At 37.9% G+C, this 13,734-nt stretch overlaps 1 protein-coding gene across 2 annotated transcripts in view; it reads right to left on the bottom strand.

The window, feature by feature from the left end:
- The window catches only part of sbf2 (SET binding factor 2), a 291,683-nt gene that overhangs the window by 73,222 nt on the left and 204,727 nt on the right, over positions 1-13,734 (bottom strand). For both annotated transcript variants that reach the window (XM_078415378.1, XM_078415380.1), the window contains exons 18-20: positions 7,335-7,505; positions 4,407-4,669; positions 487-659 (exon numbers count right to left, since the gene is read on the bottom strand). In XM_078415378.1, the coding sequence (XP_078271504.1) occupies positions 487-659; positions 4,407-4,669; positions 7,335-7,505 (607 nt within the window). The remainder of the gene's footprint in view (positions 1-486; positions 660-4,406; positions 4,670-7,334; positions 7,506-13,734) is intronic.

The raw sequence follows: 13,734 nt of genomic DNA, 5'->3' as shown, positions 1-13,734 counted from the left end.
TTTTAGTTTAGTTTTGTGAAACAATGTGGAAACAGGCTGTTTGGCCCACCGGGTCACCTCCAACCAACAATCACCTGTATACTGGGTCTATGCTATCCCAGTTTCGGATCCGACACACAAGGGGCTATTGACAGAAGCCAATTGCGTCTTTGGAATGAGGGAGGAAACCAGAGCACTCAGCCAAAAACCACTGGAGAATGTACAAACTCTGTACAGACACCCCTCATGGTCTGGGTTGAACCCTGGTCTCTGGTGCTTTAAGGCAGTAACTCTACATTTTTCTCCTAATAAATGTACTGATATTCACAAGTTAATGACAGCCAGAAAACAAAATTAGCGGAATATTACTGCGCAACCACTATAAAAATTACAGAAACAGTAACTTGTCTACACCTGCTTTAGAAAATCAGCTGGAAGGATGGAATATGTATCTATCCAACGACAGACTCTTAGTTTTTCTATTGATAAAACACTTTATATTCCAACCTGGTATCATGCAGTGCAGATTCTTGATATGGTCCTGGGTAACCCCACTCTCAGTGCAAACCTTGTCAATAAACCGCATTATGAAACGAATAACTGCATTGGCAACATCATTGTTCTCTGCATCTTCAAACCCACTTTCGGTGTCATAACTCTCAGCGACACTGCCAGCAATGCTGAAAAATAAACAGTAAAAACTTCAATCAGTTGTAGAGACCACAGCAAAAATTACAAACAAAACTTTCATCTCTAAACAAAAATATTTTTCTTTATTCAAAATAAAACAACAAATTTCCCCCTGTATACTTTGTGACAAATATGTGACTCAGTAAATAGATGGATATGTGGAATGCAGAAAAGAATTTCCAATGTCAATGACCTCTGCTATTTGTTAAGCAATATACTGGAGGCTAGCGGTTTACACTCATTGTGACTATTCAAAAGAATATTTTGAAGTTGAATCTAATTACAGAAGTAGTTCGAAGTAAGTACCTTACGTTATAACAACAGTCACCTGGAAGTGTGTCATCAAGCAGAAAACTATATAACAAACTGACCATCAGAAACAGATTAGGTGGTGGTGTGCTTCAACCAGTACAATTATGACTGGAACCTGTTTGGACTGTTAGGTTGAGTCCAACATAACAGTCGTTCTCAAAGTAAACACAGATAGGTTTTAAATTGTAATCAGAGTAGAAATGTTGCCACAATCTATCATTAATTGAGTGCTCACTTTTATCTATGTGAGAAGCGTTTTTGTGCATAAATATTCATTTTCCAAGAAATGAAATTTAGCCCATCAATCTATGCTGCACATAGTAATAAAAATATAATAAATAGATTACATATGGTCCATTGAGCCTGCTATTATAAAAACTTTCTGCTTTAAGTTGACTTTCCTGCCAAGCGCAAAGCCTTTCAGTTCCCTAGTGTCCAAAAATCTATTGACATCAGCTTTGAATACACTCAACAACTGAACAACTATGCTTTTATAGCATTTTAAATAAATAAATGTATCTTAATCTCAGTTCTAAATGGCTATTCCCCTGTCCCAATGCAATGACTAGGCATCCCAACTTGAAAAACAGTCTCTCCGAATTTTGTAGACCTTAACGCGATTGCTTTATTCGAAAATGACTCAATTTTCAAGGAACTATGTATCTGCAACTCCTAGATTCTGCTGCTCTACAACACTCTCCAAAGCCCTGCTATTCTCTGTGAAGGTCCTATTCTGGATTGACTTCCCAAAATGCAACATCTCACACTTATCTGCATTAAACTCCATTTACTATTCCTTATCCCATATTCACTACTGTCCAGGATCCTGCTGTAATTTTTACCATCTTCCCTATCTACAATATCGCCCACTTTTGTGTCATCTACAACTGACTAATCATGCCCGGTGCATTCTCATCTAAATTGTTGATATAAACCACAAATAGCAATGGGCCCCTGAGGTACAGCACTAGTTACAAGCTTCCAGTCCATTATTATCTCTCTAAAAACTATTTAGAAAGTGTACAAAAACTACACAAAGAAAAATGAAAACAGGCGTAGAATACAGTAATCAATGTTTTAAAATATAGAAAAATGTTGATACTGCTGACAATAATGGGAAATCAACCAACCGATCTATTGTACTTTTTTCCATTTCTAGTTGGTGCCAATGGACTTCAAAACACTGATCTGAAAACTCAAATTTCAAAATCATAAACTGGGATTTAATTTGATTGTTACTGCTAATGGTTGTCATGTAGATGTAGGCCTAGAGGTTTACAATGCATATACTTTAAAGAATGCAACTTAGATTTTCATGTTTTTCAGACACAATTTCACAGAGATAACAAATGTCATTAGATTTTCAGATCTTTAGATTTAACACATGTATAATTTATGAATAATGTATGCATATTTGCTGCATCGATATAATTTTATTGATTCCTGATAATAAAGCTATTTATGTCATGTACTAATGTACTTGTTTATAATAGATTTACAAGGTTGATTTTGAAAATGCTGTTTAGCTAAATAGTTATAAAATGACAAACTGAACTTCCTGGTGATTTGTGAACCTTCCAGCAGCATTTCAAGAAGCAGTGATAAATTCCATTGCTAGCATTGTAAACAGACCAAAAAAGTTGACGTGACCAACCTCTAACCTTGAAAAACTTCAAATTCAGTCAGATTGTGTGCAACATTCCAAAGTAATCTTGTTCGTGTTCTGCATGCCAAGAAAAACATGCTGTATAATGTAGTGGAAAATAAATTTGCAACTACTTCTCTTCCTCTCTCAGGAAGGTGAGATGTACGAGACAAGATGGCCCAGTAAGTTTCAAATTTAACCTTCAACTTTGGGAAACAGTTCATTTTAACCCACACAGCACTTTGCAGGGACAATGGACATAGTATTACTGGGGTGTTAAATGTCACTCCAACTGCTAACTTTTTGGTAAAATACTATCTTAATGAAAGGAAGTAAGAAGGTGACAATGTTTTTTTTAAAAATCAGCAAATTAATAACACCTGCAACACGAGATATGAAATAAATACTGGATAGTAAATAGTACAATTAAATGTCAAAATAGGTACACAGGAAAGCTAACATTAGTTATGATATGCTGGTATCAATTTATACAGCGTAGCCGATGCATATGGAAAATGATTATTAAAAAGCTATTTATATTAAAGAGGATCAGGGAGTATTTATGGTAAACTAGCAAATGCTTAGAATTGTATGGGAGGTAAGCAGCAAGTTTATTCTTGCAAGAAGCTGAACATTACTTTTGCAGAATTGGTAGGTGTCTTATAATTAAATGCAAGTATTTGATCCATTGTGATTTTCAAAGCATAATGCGGCACGGTAGCGGCACGGTAGCGCAGCGGTAGAGTTGCTGCTTTACAGCGAATGCAGCGCCGGAGACTCAGGTTCGATCCTGACTACGGGTGCTGCACTGTAAGGAGTTTGTACGTTCTCCCCGTGACCTGCGTGGGTTTTCTCCGAGATCTTCGGTTTCCTCCCACACTCCAAAGACGTACAGGTATGTAGGTTAATTGGCTGGGTAAATGTAAAAATTGTCCCTAGTGGGTGTAGGATAGTGTTAATGTACGGGGATCGCTGGGCGGCACGGACTTGGTGGGCCGAAAAGGCCTGTTTCCGGCTGTATAGATATGATATGATATGATATGATATGATGATAATTATAAATGAAACTGGATGATTCTAAAATCACATTCAATCAGAGATTTTTAGTTTTCTGGATAGGAAGAAAATTGAGGGATACGGGGATAATGAAAAAAAAATGGAGCCGAGACAGAAGATCAGCCACAAAAGATGGTCATCACCTGCACCTAAATCTGACACACATATGTTCAGAAGGCCTTTATATTGCTCCTCTACCTATGGGGTTATGGATCATGATGTACTTTAAGCTTACCAGTAAATGTTTCAACTTTCCGTAGACCTGGAAGAAGCTGCCTAGTTGAGTCAGGTACTATAACAGCATTAAACGACACTTGGACAGGATAGATTTAGAGGGATATGGGCCAAACACAAGCTAATGGGACTAGCTTAGATGGACCATCTTGACTGGCATGGACAAGTTGTGCCAAAGGGTCTGTTTCTGTGCTGCATGATTTTTATGACCTATAATTGATCTTTAACACGTCAAAGTCTGAAGCCAGTGCTTGACTAAAATGGTGAAACATAATGATCGGGCAGCCAGAGTAAATTAATTTTCAAGATTTTTTAACTTAAACCTCTGCTAAATTTTCAGAACACTATTTTTTACATCTGAAAATCTTTAAAATATTTTCTATATCAATATGCATTTCATCAGCAGGAAAAGTATATTACAACATTTTTATACAAAACATTTACGTGAAAAAGTGTGAAATATTAAGTGTGAACATGACTTTATACAAACCTGTTAGTGACAAAACTATTACTCCCACTTTCCCAGTCTCCTGTTGCAGCATTTCGAAGTAACTTGTTTTTACTCGTGTCCAAGGGAACCAGCAAGTATACCATGAGTTGGGCATAATGAATGGCTTGGCTAAACACCGTGTTTTCTTCTCCTTTTTCCAACTCCTGCTGTTTCTCTTTGTGCAGCGTTGGCCACAGGCGCAACTGCTCTGCTGCTATGTCCATGACTGTTTTTTGTTGCTCTGTTGGTAGTGGATCTTTATCCTAAAATAAACAAAACAGAGATCAAGAGCTGGAAAATATTTTTTTTTCTTCCAGGTTTTATTCTTGCCTTTATGTCTTTTGCAAAGGTTAGAACACATAGATGAACTACAGACAGAGCACCACATTGAAAGAAGTGTTATAAGGCCATAAAATATCAAAGAGCAGGATATGTGGAAGCACAGCGGAAATAGCAACAAAGTGAAAGATATTTTTCCACAAAAAATCCATCTCAGGACAAGGCTGTTTCGTGGAATTCATACTGAAATACCTCTGCCTTATTTAACTTCCAATGAACCAAACTTTTTCACTGTATGTTACACACATTAGGCATATTAGTGCACATCAATGGCAATCAAACATTGGGGTTTAAATGATATCATGACCAATATTATGATCATTTTATGAATATTCCATAACTCTTAATATCGGAATTTCAAATGTGATAATGCATATATATATATATATATTATATATATATATATAAATACACACACACACACACACACTGTTTATAAGTAAAACATTTAAAGAGTTTTAACAGGTGTTCTTGGGGGGGCCCTGTGGCGGATCAGGCCACTCCTTGGGTCAGCCCCTCGTTACGTGACGGATAGGCGTAAGGGGTAAAAAGTGAGACCAAGGGGAGGCGTGGCTCATCCCTAGAAGAACTACGCTGTGGGCAGGAGCTCACAGCATAATAAAAGAATCTTACTAAAAACTGCCTGGCGTCTTGCCTTTTCTCTGGCCTCCGCCAGGCCACTACAGTATGATATAAGAAAGAAATCTCCTGGAAGGACAAAGGATGACTGTCAAAGATAAAAATTAATTACTTGCTATGAGACAAAATTATGCAAATATTTAAACTAGTTATATGATGGTAAATATGGTAACTTGAAGATTTTGTAATAAAACTGATTTTATTCATCTTGGCTGGTCAAGCAAATGACCTCAGTGACCAATGCACACCACTTGTGGAGACACATTCATGTCATCTTTCATTGTGGTGTGTGGATCTACATTTTGCTAAATGGGATGGGCTTGAGAATAGATCTGACAGGTCAAAACTGGGGATTTTTAGGCTAAATGGACAAGCAGCAACAATAATTTATTTGTGCCATAACCCAACACATCTTTATTCAAGCATTTACAATTAAACCACAGACCATCCCCGTTCAATGAAGAATGTAAAAGGGCATGCTGAAAGCAGTATCAGTTAAACAAGAGCAAGCTGCCAATATGGTGAAACTGCACCACAGGACTATCCTAACCACTTTCAGCCATAACTGCCAAGTAGGTTATTCATCTGGACTTCTTTCTGCAATCTCCACATTACAAAACCAATGTTCAGTTCATTCTTATCAGCCATGTAATATCAAGAATTGGCTGAGGACATTAGAAAGACCAATGGCAATGGGAGTAGAAAACATCCTGGCTGCAGTATTGAAGACTTGCAATCCGTGATCATCTCGTCAAATTGTTCCACTATAGCTACAACACCAGCATCTGCTCGACAAGATGGAAAGTTGCCCATATATTACCTATACAGCAAAAAAATCTGGCCACCCAACGAGCTAATCAACACAAAGTGATAGTTAGTGATGTTAACAATGCCATTAATTACTTACTAATAACTAGGGCAATACTTAATGAAGGTTTTGCCTGGACTATTTGGTTGCATAACTCATTAAACCCTCAGTCCAAAGGTTGCCAAAGTTGACTATTAGAAGAGAGTGACTGCCTTTAACATCAAGGCAGCATTTGACTCTGTGTGGTATTCAGCACAAATACAACTTAAGTCAATAGGTGCAAGGGGAAAGCAAACCAACAGTTGGCTAATATACCGTGCAGAGGAAGATAGTTGTGGTTGTCGGAGGTCAATTAACCTAGCCTTAGAACATGAATGTTCGAATTTCTCAGTTAAATCCGAGGCCCAACCATTAGTGGTGTTTCATAAACAACTTTTCATCTGTCATTTGGTCAAAATATTTGCCAGTGATTGCACAATTTTCAGTTTGGTGGCAATTCATTAAATGAAACAGCTCATGCCAGCAACCTGACAATATTTAGGCAAGGGCCTAAGTAGCAAGTGTCATCTGAGTTACAATAGTGACATCAATTACCATTTTCTAAAAGCATTCAATCACCTACCCATGACATTCAATTGCATTTGGATTGAACCCAATGACCAGAAACCTAACCAACCCAACCATATAAATATGGTGAGTACAAGAATATATCAAAACCCTTTTGTGTAACTCACCTCCCAAAATTCAAGACACCTACAAGGATCCTGCCACATGAATCAAATCCATAAAAAACGCTGCAATATCTACACAATACATTTTAACACTTCACTAAATCCAATCACCCTATGATCTCAACATCCATCTTGCAATGAATGAGAAGTTGCCTGCACTCTAAAAATAAAAAATATATAGAAAGAATGAGATGAAATATTTAAGAAATTTAAGAATTCTTTTTTATTCCCAGATAAAACAACTTCTGTTTGCTTTCATCTCAATGTGCTATTACATTTACTGATACTATAAAACTATGATTTCAGAAAATGTTTATTAAAAAATTGAATTTTAAAAAGAATTGGGGTACAGGAGAGTCTTTGGTATTTATACTGTATTAAACAAAACATAGGTAAGTAATATCTAGTTACCCTTTGCTTGAAATTGGATAGAAAATTTTCATTTCTGGAGGTGAGGTAGAGCGCTCGAATTTGACTCTGCACATCATTGTAGAATGTAGCTTCCCAAAACTGTTGGTTAGCCCAAACGTGATGGTCTTGTACACATGTATAGGCAAACTGGTTGACACCTATTGCCAATTTCTGTAAAAAAAAACAAGATTCAGATATTTATATTACATTTATTTATGACAAAGAATAAATGGGTGATCGATGGTCGGCGTGGACTTGGGGGGGGGGGGGGGGCATAGGAGAGCTGAAGGGACAGTTTCCATACTGTATCTCCAAAGTAAAGTAAAGTAAATGTTCTTAGATTACTTGGGTGCACAATTTAGTTTAGTGGACATCATCATTTCATATCATTCGGATCACATACATAATTTTTTTCTGCAATCAATATTTAAATCAAAAATTAAATTGGAAAAAAAGGCCATTATATTCCAAAATATCTGCTCTTGATGACTGGTGAATTTTTGCTACAATATTCAAAATTAACCAAGAAAAGTTAAATGTATACAAATTTAATTATTTTAGGATATTTGCAAGTTGCAACTTTTTGAACAGATGTTTAATGACTCCTCGACTTTCTTTGCACAGTTATTGGTTAAATTACAGCTAAAATGGTCAAAGTGCCAGTTCTCTGTAAATTGAGGAAAAATATTATATTAAATAACTGATTTCTTACATCAATTACAAGATAAATGATGCATTTAGTTCTACATTTATGTACCATTAAAAAGCTGAGCCAATATTTTCACCTTTCCATTAGAGGGCAGCATATTTCCACACAAAAATGAAAAAAGGCGAACATCCAGCTTAACAACGCCAAACATTTCATGTTTTGTCTCCATGGTAAATTAAGTTCATGTATCCACCAACATTTTGAAGATGATTCAAACATAATATTGCTAAGACTAAAGCACATAAACATCCTCACAAGTTGGATATAATCTAAAATAACAAACTAAAGCAAAAAAAGACACCTACAGATAGATATTAGGATACATAATGGTCCTTCCTTTCAACATTCAAATGTTATCATGAGCTTTGAGAGTTTATGCTATTTATATCATAGTCATACAGCACAGAAACAGGCCATTCTGCCCAACTAGTCCACGCCAACCAACCTGCCCCAATCCACACTCGCCTCACCAGCCTGCACTTGGCCCTCTAACCCTATCCTATCCTATCCATGTACCTGCCCAGATGTCTCTTAAATGTTATGATAGTACCTGCCTCAATAACCTCCGCTGGCAGTTTGTTCCATATACCCACTACCCTTTGTGTAAAAGTTACCTCTCAGGTTCCTATTAAATCTCCCCGCCTCACCTTGTGTATTTACGCAATTGATTAATCTCATAAATACATCTCTTTCCGATCACACCTCACCCTCCTGTGCTTCAAAGTATAAAGACTTAGCCTGCTCAACCTCTCCCATGCTTATAAATCTTCTCGGCACCCTTTCCAGCTTGACAACATCTTCCCGATAACAATGTCCAAAACTGAACACATATAGTGGCCTCACCAATGTCTTATACAAATGTAACTTGACCTCCCAACTTCAATGCTGAATGTGCTGAAAGGCTTTTAGACCACCCTGTCTACCTGTGATGCTACTTTCAAAGAACTATGAACCTGCACCCCTAGATTCCCCTGCTCCACAACACTCCCCAAAGCCCTATCCTTGTTAGCCATCCCAAAATGTAACACCTCGCATTTCTCTGTATTAAATTCCATCAACCATTCCTCAGCCCACATGCCAAACCAATCAAGATCCTGCTGCAATTTTTGACAACCACCTTCATATCTACAGTACCACCCATTTTAGTGTCATCTGCAAATTTGCTCATCATGCCTCGTACATTCCCATCCAAATCATTGATATAAATGACAAAAGGGGATGGATCCAGCGCCAAATCCTGAGGCACACCACTAGTCACAGGCCTCCAGTCCGAAAAGCAACCTTCCATTATTGCCCTCTGCTTCTTTCCGTTCTATCCAGTCAGCTATTTCTCCTTGGATCCCATGCAATTTAACCTTCCAGATCAGCCTACTATTGTCAACTCTGCCCTCGTCACTCTTTTTTGTCACATCTTCAAAAAACAGTCAGATTCGTGAAACACACACTCTACATACAAAACCTTGCTGACTATCCCTAATCAGCCCCTGTCCATCTAAATCTTATCCCTCAGAAGTCTCTCTCGTAACTTCTGAAATAGAGGCACACCATTTGCCACCCTCCAGTCTTCTGGCACGTCACTTGAATTTAGCGGTGACTCATAAATCGCAGCAAAGTCACCTGCAATTTTCTCCCAAGCTCCCTGCAGTGTCCTCAGATAAATCTGATCAGGCCCAGGAGATTTGTCTATCTTCATAAGCGTCAGGTGACATGAATATGCATGTCCTGGATTCTTTTAAAAACATCCCACTTTCCTGACGTTCCTTTTCCTTCAAACAACATGCTCCAAACAACTTTAGCGCTCCTGTCTAACACCGTCAAAATTGGTCTTGCTCTAATTTAGAATTTTAATGTGTGGGCCTGCCCTGTCTCCATCCATAACTATCTTAAATCTAATAGAACAGTGGTTGGTGGTCCCAAAAAGCTCATCCACGAACATTTCACCCACATCCCTCTCAATTTCCCAAGATTAGATCAAACATTGTCTTTTCCCCTGTAGTCATGTTAATCATAAAGACGCATGCCCAATTAATTTTTAACTAAACTTTTAATCAATGCAAAATAATTCTAGCATTAAATAATGATCACAGTCAAAGAGTCATTGACCCCCACAGCATGGAGGGCCCTTCAGCCCAATCTGCCCATGCCAACAAAATGCCCCATCTAATCAAGACCCATTTGCCCACGTTTGGTCCATATCTCTCTAATTCTTTCCTATCCACCTACCTGACCAAGTGTCTTTTAAATGGAGATGGTGCAGAGGAGGTTTACCAGAATGATGCCTGGATTAGAGGGTATTAGATATAAGGAGAGGTTAGCTAGACTTGGATTGCTCTCTTTGGAACACTGAAGGTTGGGTGGAGACCAGACAGAAGTTAATAAAATTATTAGAGGCATAAGCAGATCATGTTCAGCACAAACATTGTGGGCAGAAGGCCACGTTCCTGTGCTGTCCTATTCTATGTTCCATATTCTCACCGTAAACCTATGTCCTCTGGTTCTTGATTTCTCTTACCCAGGTTAAAAAAAACCTCTGCATTCATCCTATCTATTCCCCTCACAATGTTATACACCTCGATAAGATCCCTGATTAGTCACCTGTGCTCCAAGGAATAAAGTCTTAGCATCCCCAACACAAAAAGTTTGACCAATTTCTATATTGATCTTATCACTACAGGAAAAAATTTCACCATGTTCCTTATTCAATTTCATCCCATTGACACAATGAAAAGTAAGAGTTTGAAACAAACAAATTTTTGCATTATAGCAGCATAAAGTAGTGAAGATCTGGAGAAAAAATATATAATTTTAATTTTGTGGCAGAACCTTCCAGGAAATTCCAAGCTAACGTGATTTTAAAAAAAAGAAGTGGTTTAATAGGTGGTGCTAAAATCCATGTCCGAGTAGTTATGCAGAAAAAATAATGACTTCATGGGGTGGGGGGGGGAGAGAAATTACTTTTTGTATTTCAAATAAGATAAACTGGATGACTTGTACAAGAAGTTAAACAGAACATAAGTGCCAACCAGTATTTTAATCAGTTCCAGCAAACCAAAAAATTATTCTCCAGGCTAAAATTCCAATGGACCCAAAATGCTTGTGCTCAAGTAAAACAGCTAAAAATGTTAGCACTTGGAAAACGTGACTATGATATATTCCAGGCACAATATGAAGATACCAGAAAGCGATGCCAGTGAAGTTTGTGTGGAGCAGTGGACTATAAACCAGCCCTCACTATGTAATATAATAACTATTACAAGCTATTTTATAATTTTAACATTAGAATTTTAAAAAAAACACTGGTTCCCATTCCTTGCTTATTACACTGATTCCGTATGAGGCTGTTAATAGTAATGTACTAACGTTCCTGCCTAATACCTTCAAAGTTGGCATTGCTCCAATTTAAGAAAGGTCTCGACCCAAAACGTCTTCCATTCCTTCTCTCCAGAATAATAGTGCGCTTTCCAGTTACCAATATCATAAAGACATCAGGACTTTTGTTTCTTCCCTTTTAAGCAAATTAGTGCTTATCATTGATTACAATCAATTAATTATGCAATTGCATTAACCCTGCTCTGCAGAATGTAGATTTATTATTGTGCCCATAGTCCAGGAGGCCAAAGATTTCAAGCACATATTCTACGGTACTTAAAAAAACACCATGTTGCTGTGTCAGAAATCTGGATGTGAGGAGCCTGGCATCTCACAGTAATAAACTGCTCATAGCTTGGTGTAGAGGGGATACCCGTAAAGAATGGTGTCGGGTGGCTGGAATGAGTAATGTTGTAAGTACTAAGATGCCAGCCACAGGGCTAGATTCTGGCTGGTAGATCATTACTGGGGAGTGACAGCACCATAAGGTTTCTGGGTTTGTATGGAAATGTGTAGGCAAAGTAAGAAAGAGAAAGACAACAATTCTCATCACATTCAAGTGGAGTTGCTGATACAGAATTTGGGAGGCAGAGGAGTGCAGGAATTTGCACCAGGTTCCTTGCCCAACACTTTGCAGCAGTGCAGTGGGCCTGGTTCAAACCAGGTTTGCAGCTCAGTATCTCTTTATAAACAATACTCACATTCCTGGGAATGCATTAAGGTTAAGGTTGTAAGTGAAGTAATGGCATAAAATGTTTGCCAATAATACATTCATTCTTTTGTATCCACATTCTATATTCTATTTTTGGCAGGGAACAATCTTACAAGTGCATTGTGCCTCTCAGCACATTCCAATCTGCAAAACTTCCTGCGCAAACAATGTCATTCCATGTGACATCAGGTTGTTTCTTGCAGCAATAGGAATTCTATAATTGCCCACCTTAGACATGCTGTAGCCAACAAGCATAATAATAGGCTAGATCTATTTTTATCTTTGCTCTGGAGGAATCCACCCATTATCCGCAATCTGCAGCTTAGCATATCCCAGACATCCACACGTGGCCACATCTGAGATGAGCTGGAGGTCAGATGCTGACACATCTGACCTGCCACTCAGCTGCTGCACGCGATAAGAACTCAATGGGTTCTGCAGCAGGGCACCAACAGACTGGAGGGGAGGGGTGGGGCACCTCAGATTCACTAGACTTAATCTTAATGGATGCCAGCTGTCCTGAAATAGGACAGATTGATTCACTTAATTGATTCTTAAAATGAGCAAAGATTAAGCAGATTGGCACATGCTCTCGAATTTCGAGGAATGAGAGATGATATTTAAAAATACAAAATGTTCGAGGGTCTCAACAGGATAGATGTTGTCCTACTGCCCTAGATCTGGAGCAGGCATGAAACTCAAAAGAGGGTTGAATTGAGAAGAAATTTCTTCACCAAAGAGCATCAAAGTTATTGAAATTCTCGACACAAAAGGGTTGTGAGGATCTGTTGCTCAAATACACTCAAAACCCAGAACACATATTTTAAGAGATTTAAGTGACACTGGCTTACTGAAGGAAAGTGCTGCCGAAGCAAAAGATCAGCATGATCTTAAGGCAGAGCAGATATGTGGTCAAATGATTAGCTATCATTGGACATCAGTGATCAAGCTTTCCAGCTTTTGTGGATGCATTTGCTGAACCTGTAAAAATCACTCACTGATGAAAAGTATCTAGTGCCATGAGAATCATAAGTTTTAAAAACGGCGTCTAACTTTCAGCAGGTCACAGCACACTAAAATGACATGGCAAAGCAAGCATTTTCTATTATTAAGTATTTCAACTCTTGCTTCTTGAAACAATAGCTACAGAATTTTATTTGAAATTTGTTTGAGAATTATCTACAACTATGAGGTGGCTGCAAATTAAGTAGGTGTATATATAACTTTGAAATATGTAAAAATAAACTTTGGTAAAATGTTTTATTGCTTAAAAATTGGTATTAGTTTATTATTGTCATGTACCAAGATACAGCGAAAAGCTTTGTTTACAGGCTATCTTGTATAATCAATCTATACATGAATACAATCAGGCCGCACAAGTCATACAGCACGGAAACAGGCCCTTCGGCCCAATTTCCCCCCCTCCCCCTTCACATTGTAACAAAGTATGAACACATAACGTCAGGAGTGAAACAGAACTTATACCTTATATTTGCCTGGATGTGTGCAACTCTAATATAACTCAAGAAGCTCATCGTCATCAAAAACAAAGTAGACCATATGTTTGGTGCTACATCTACTATCCCAAACATTAATTCCCTTCAATTGTA

This window comes from Rhinoraja longicauda, chromosome 18 (assembly GCF_053455715.1).
Source record: "Rhinoraja longicauda isolate Sanriku21f chromosome 18, sRhiLon1.1, whole genome shotgun sequence".
NCBI classification, from domain to species: domain Eukaryota; kingdom Metazoa; phylum Chordata; class Chondrichthyes; order Rajiformes; family Arhynchobatidae; genus Rhinoraja; species Rhinoraja longicauda.
This window is presented reverse-complemented; position numbering and strand designations above follow the sequence as displayed.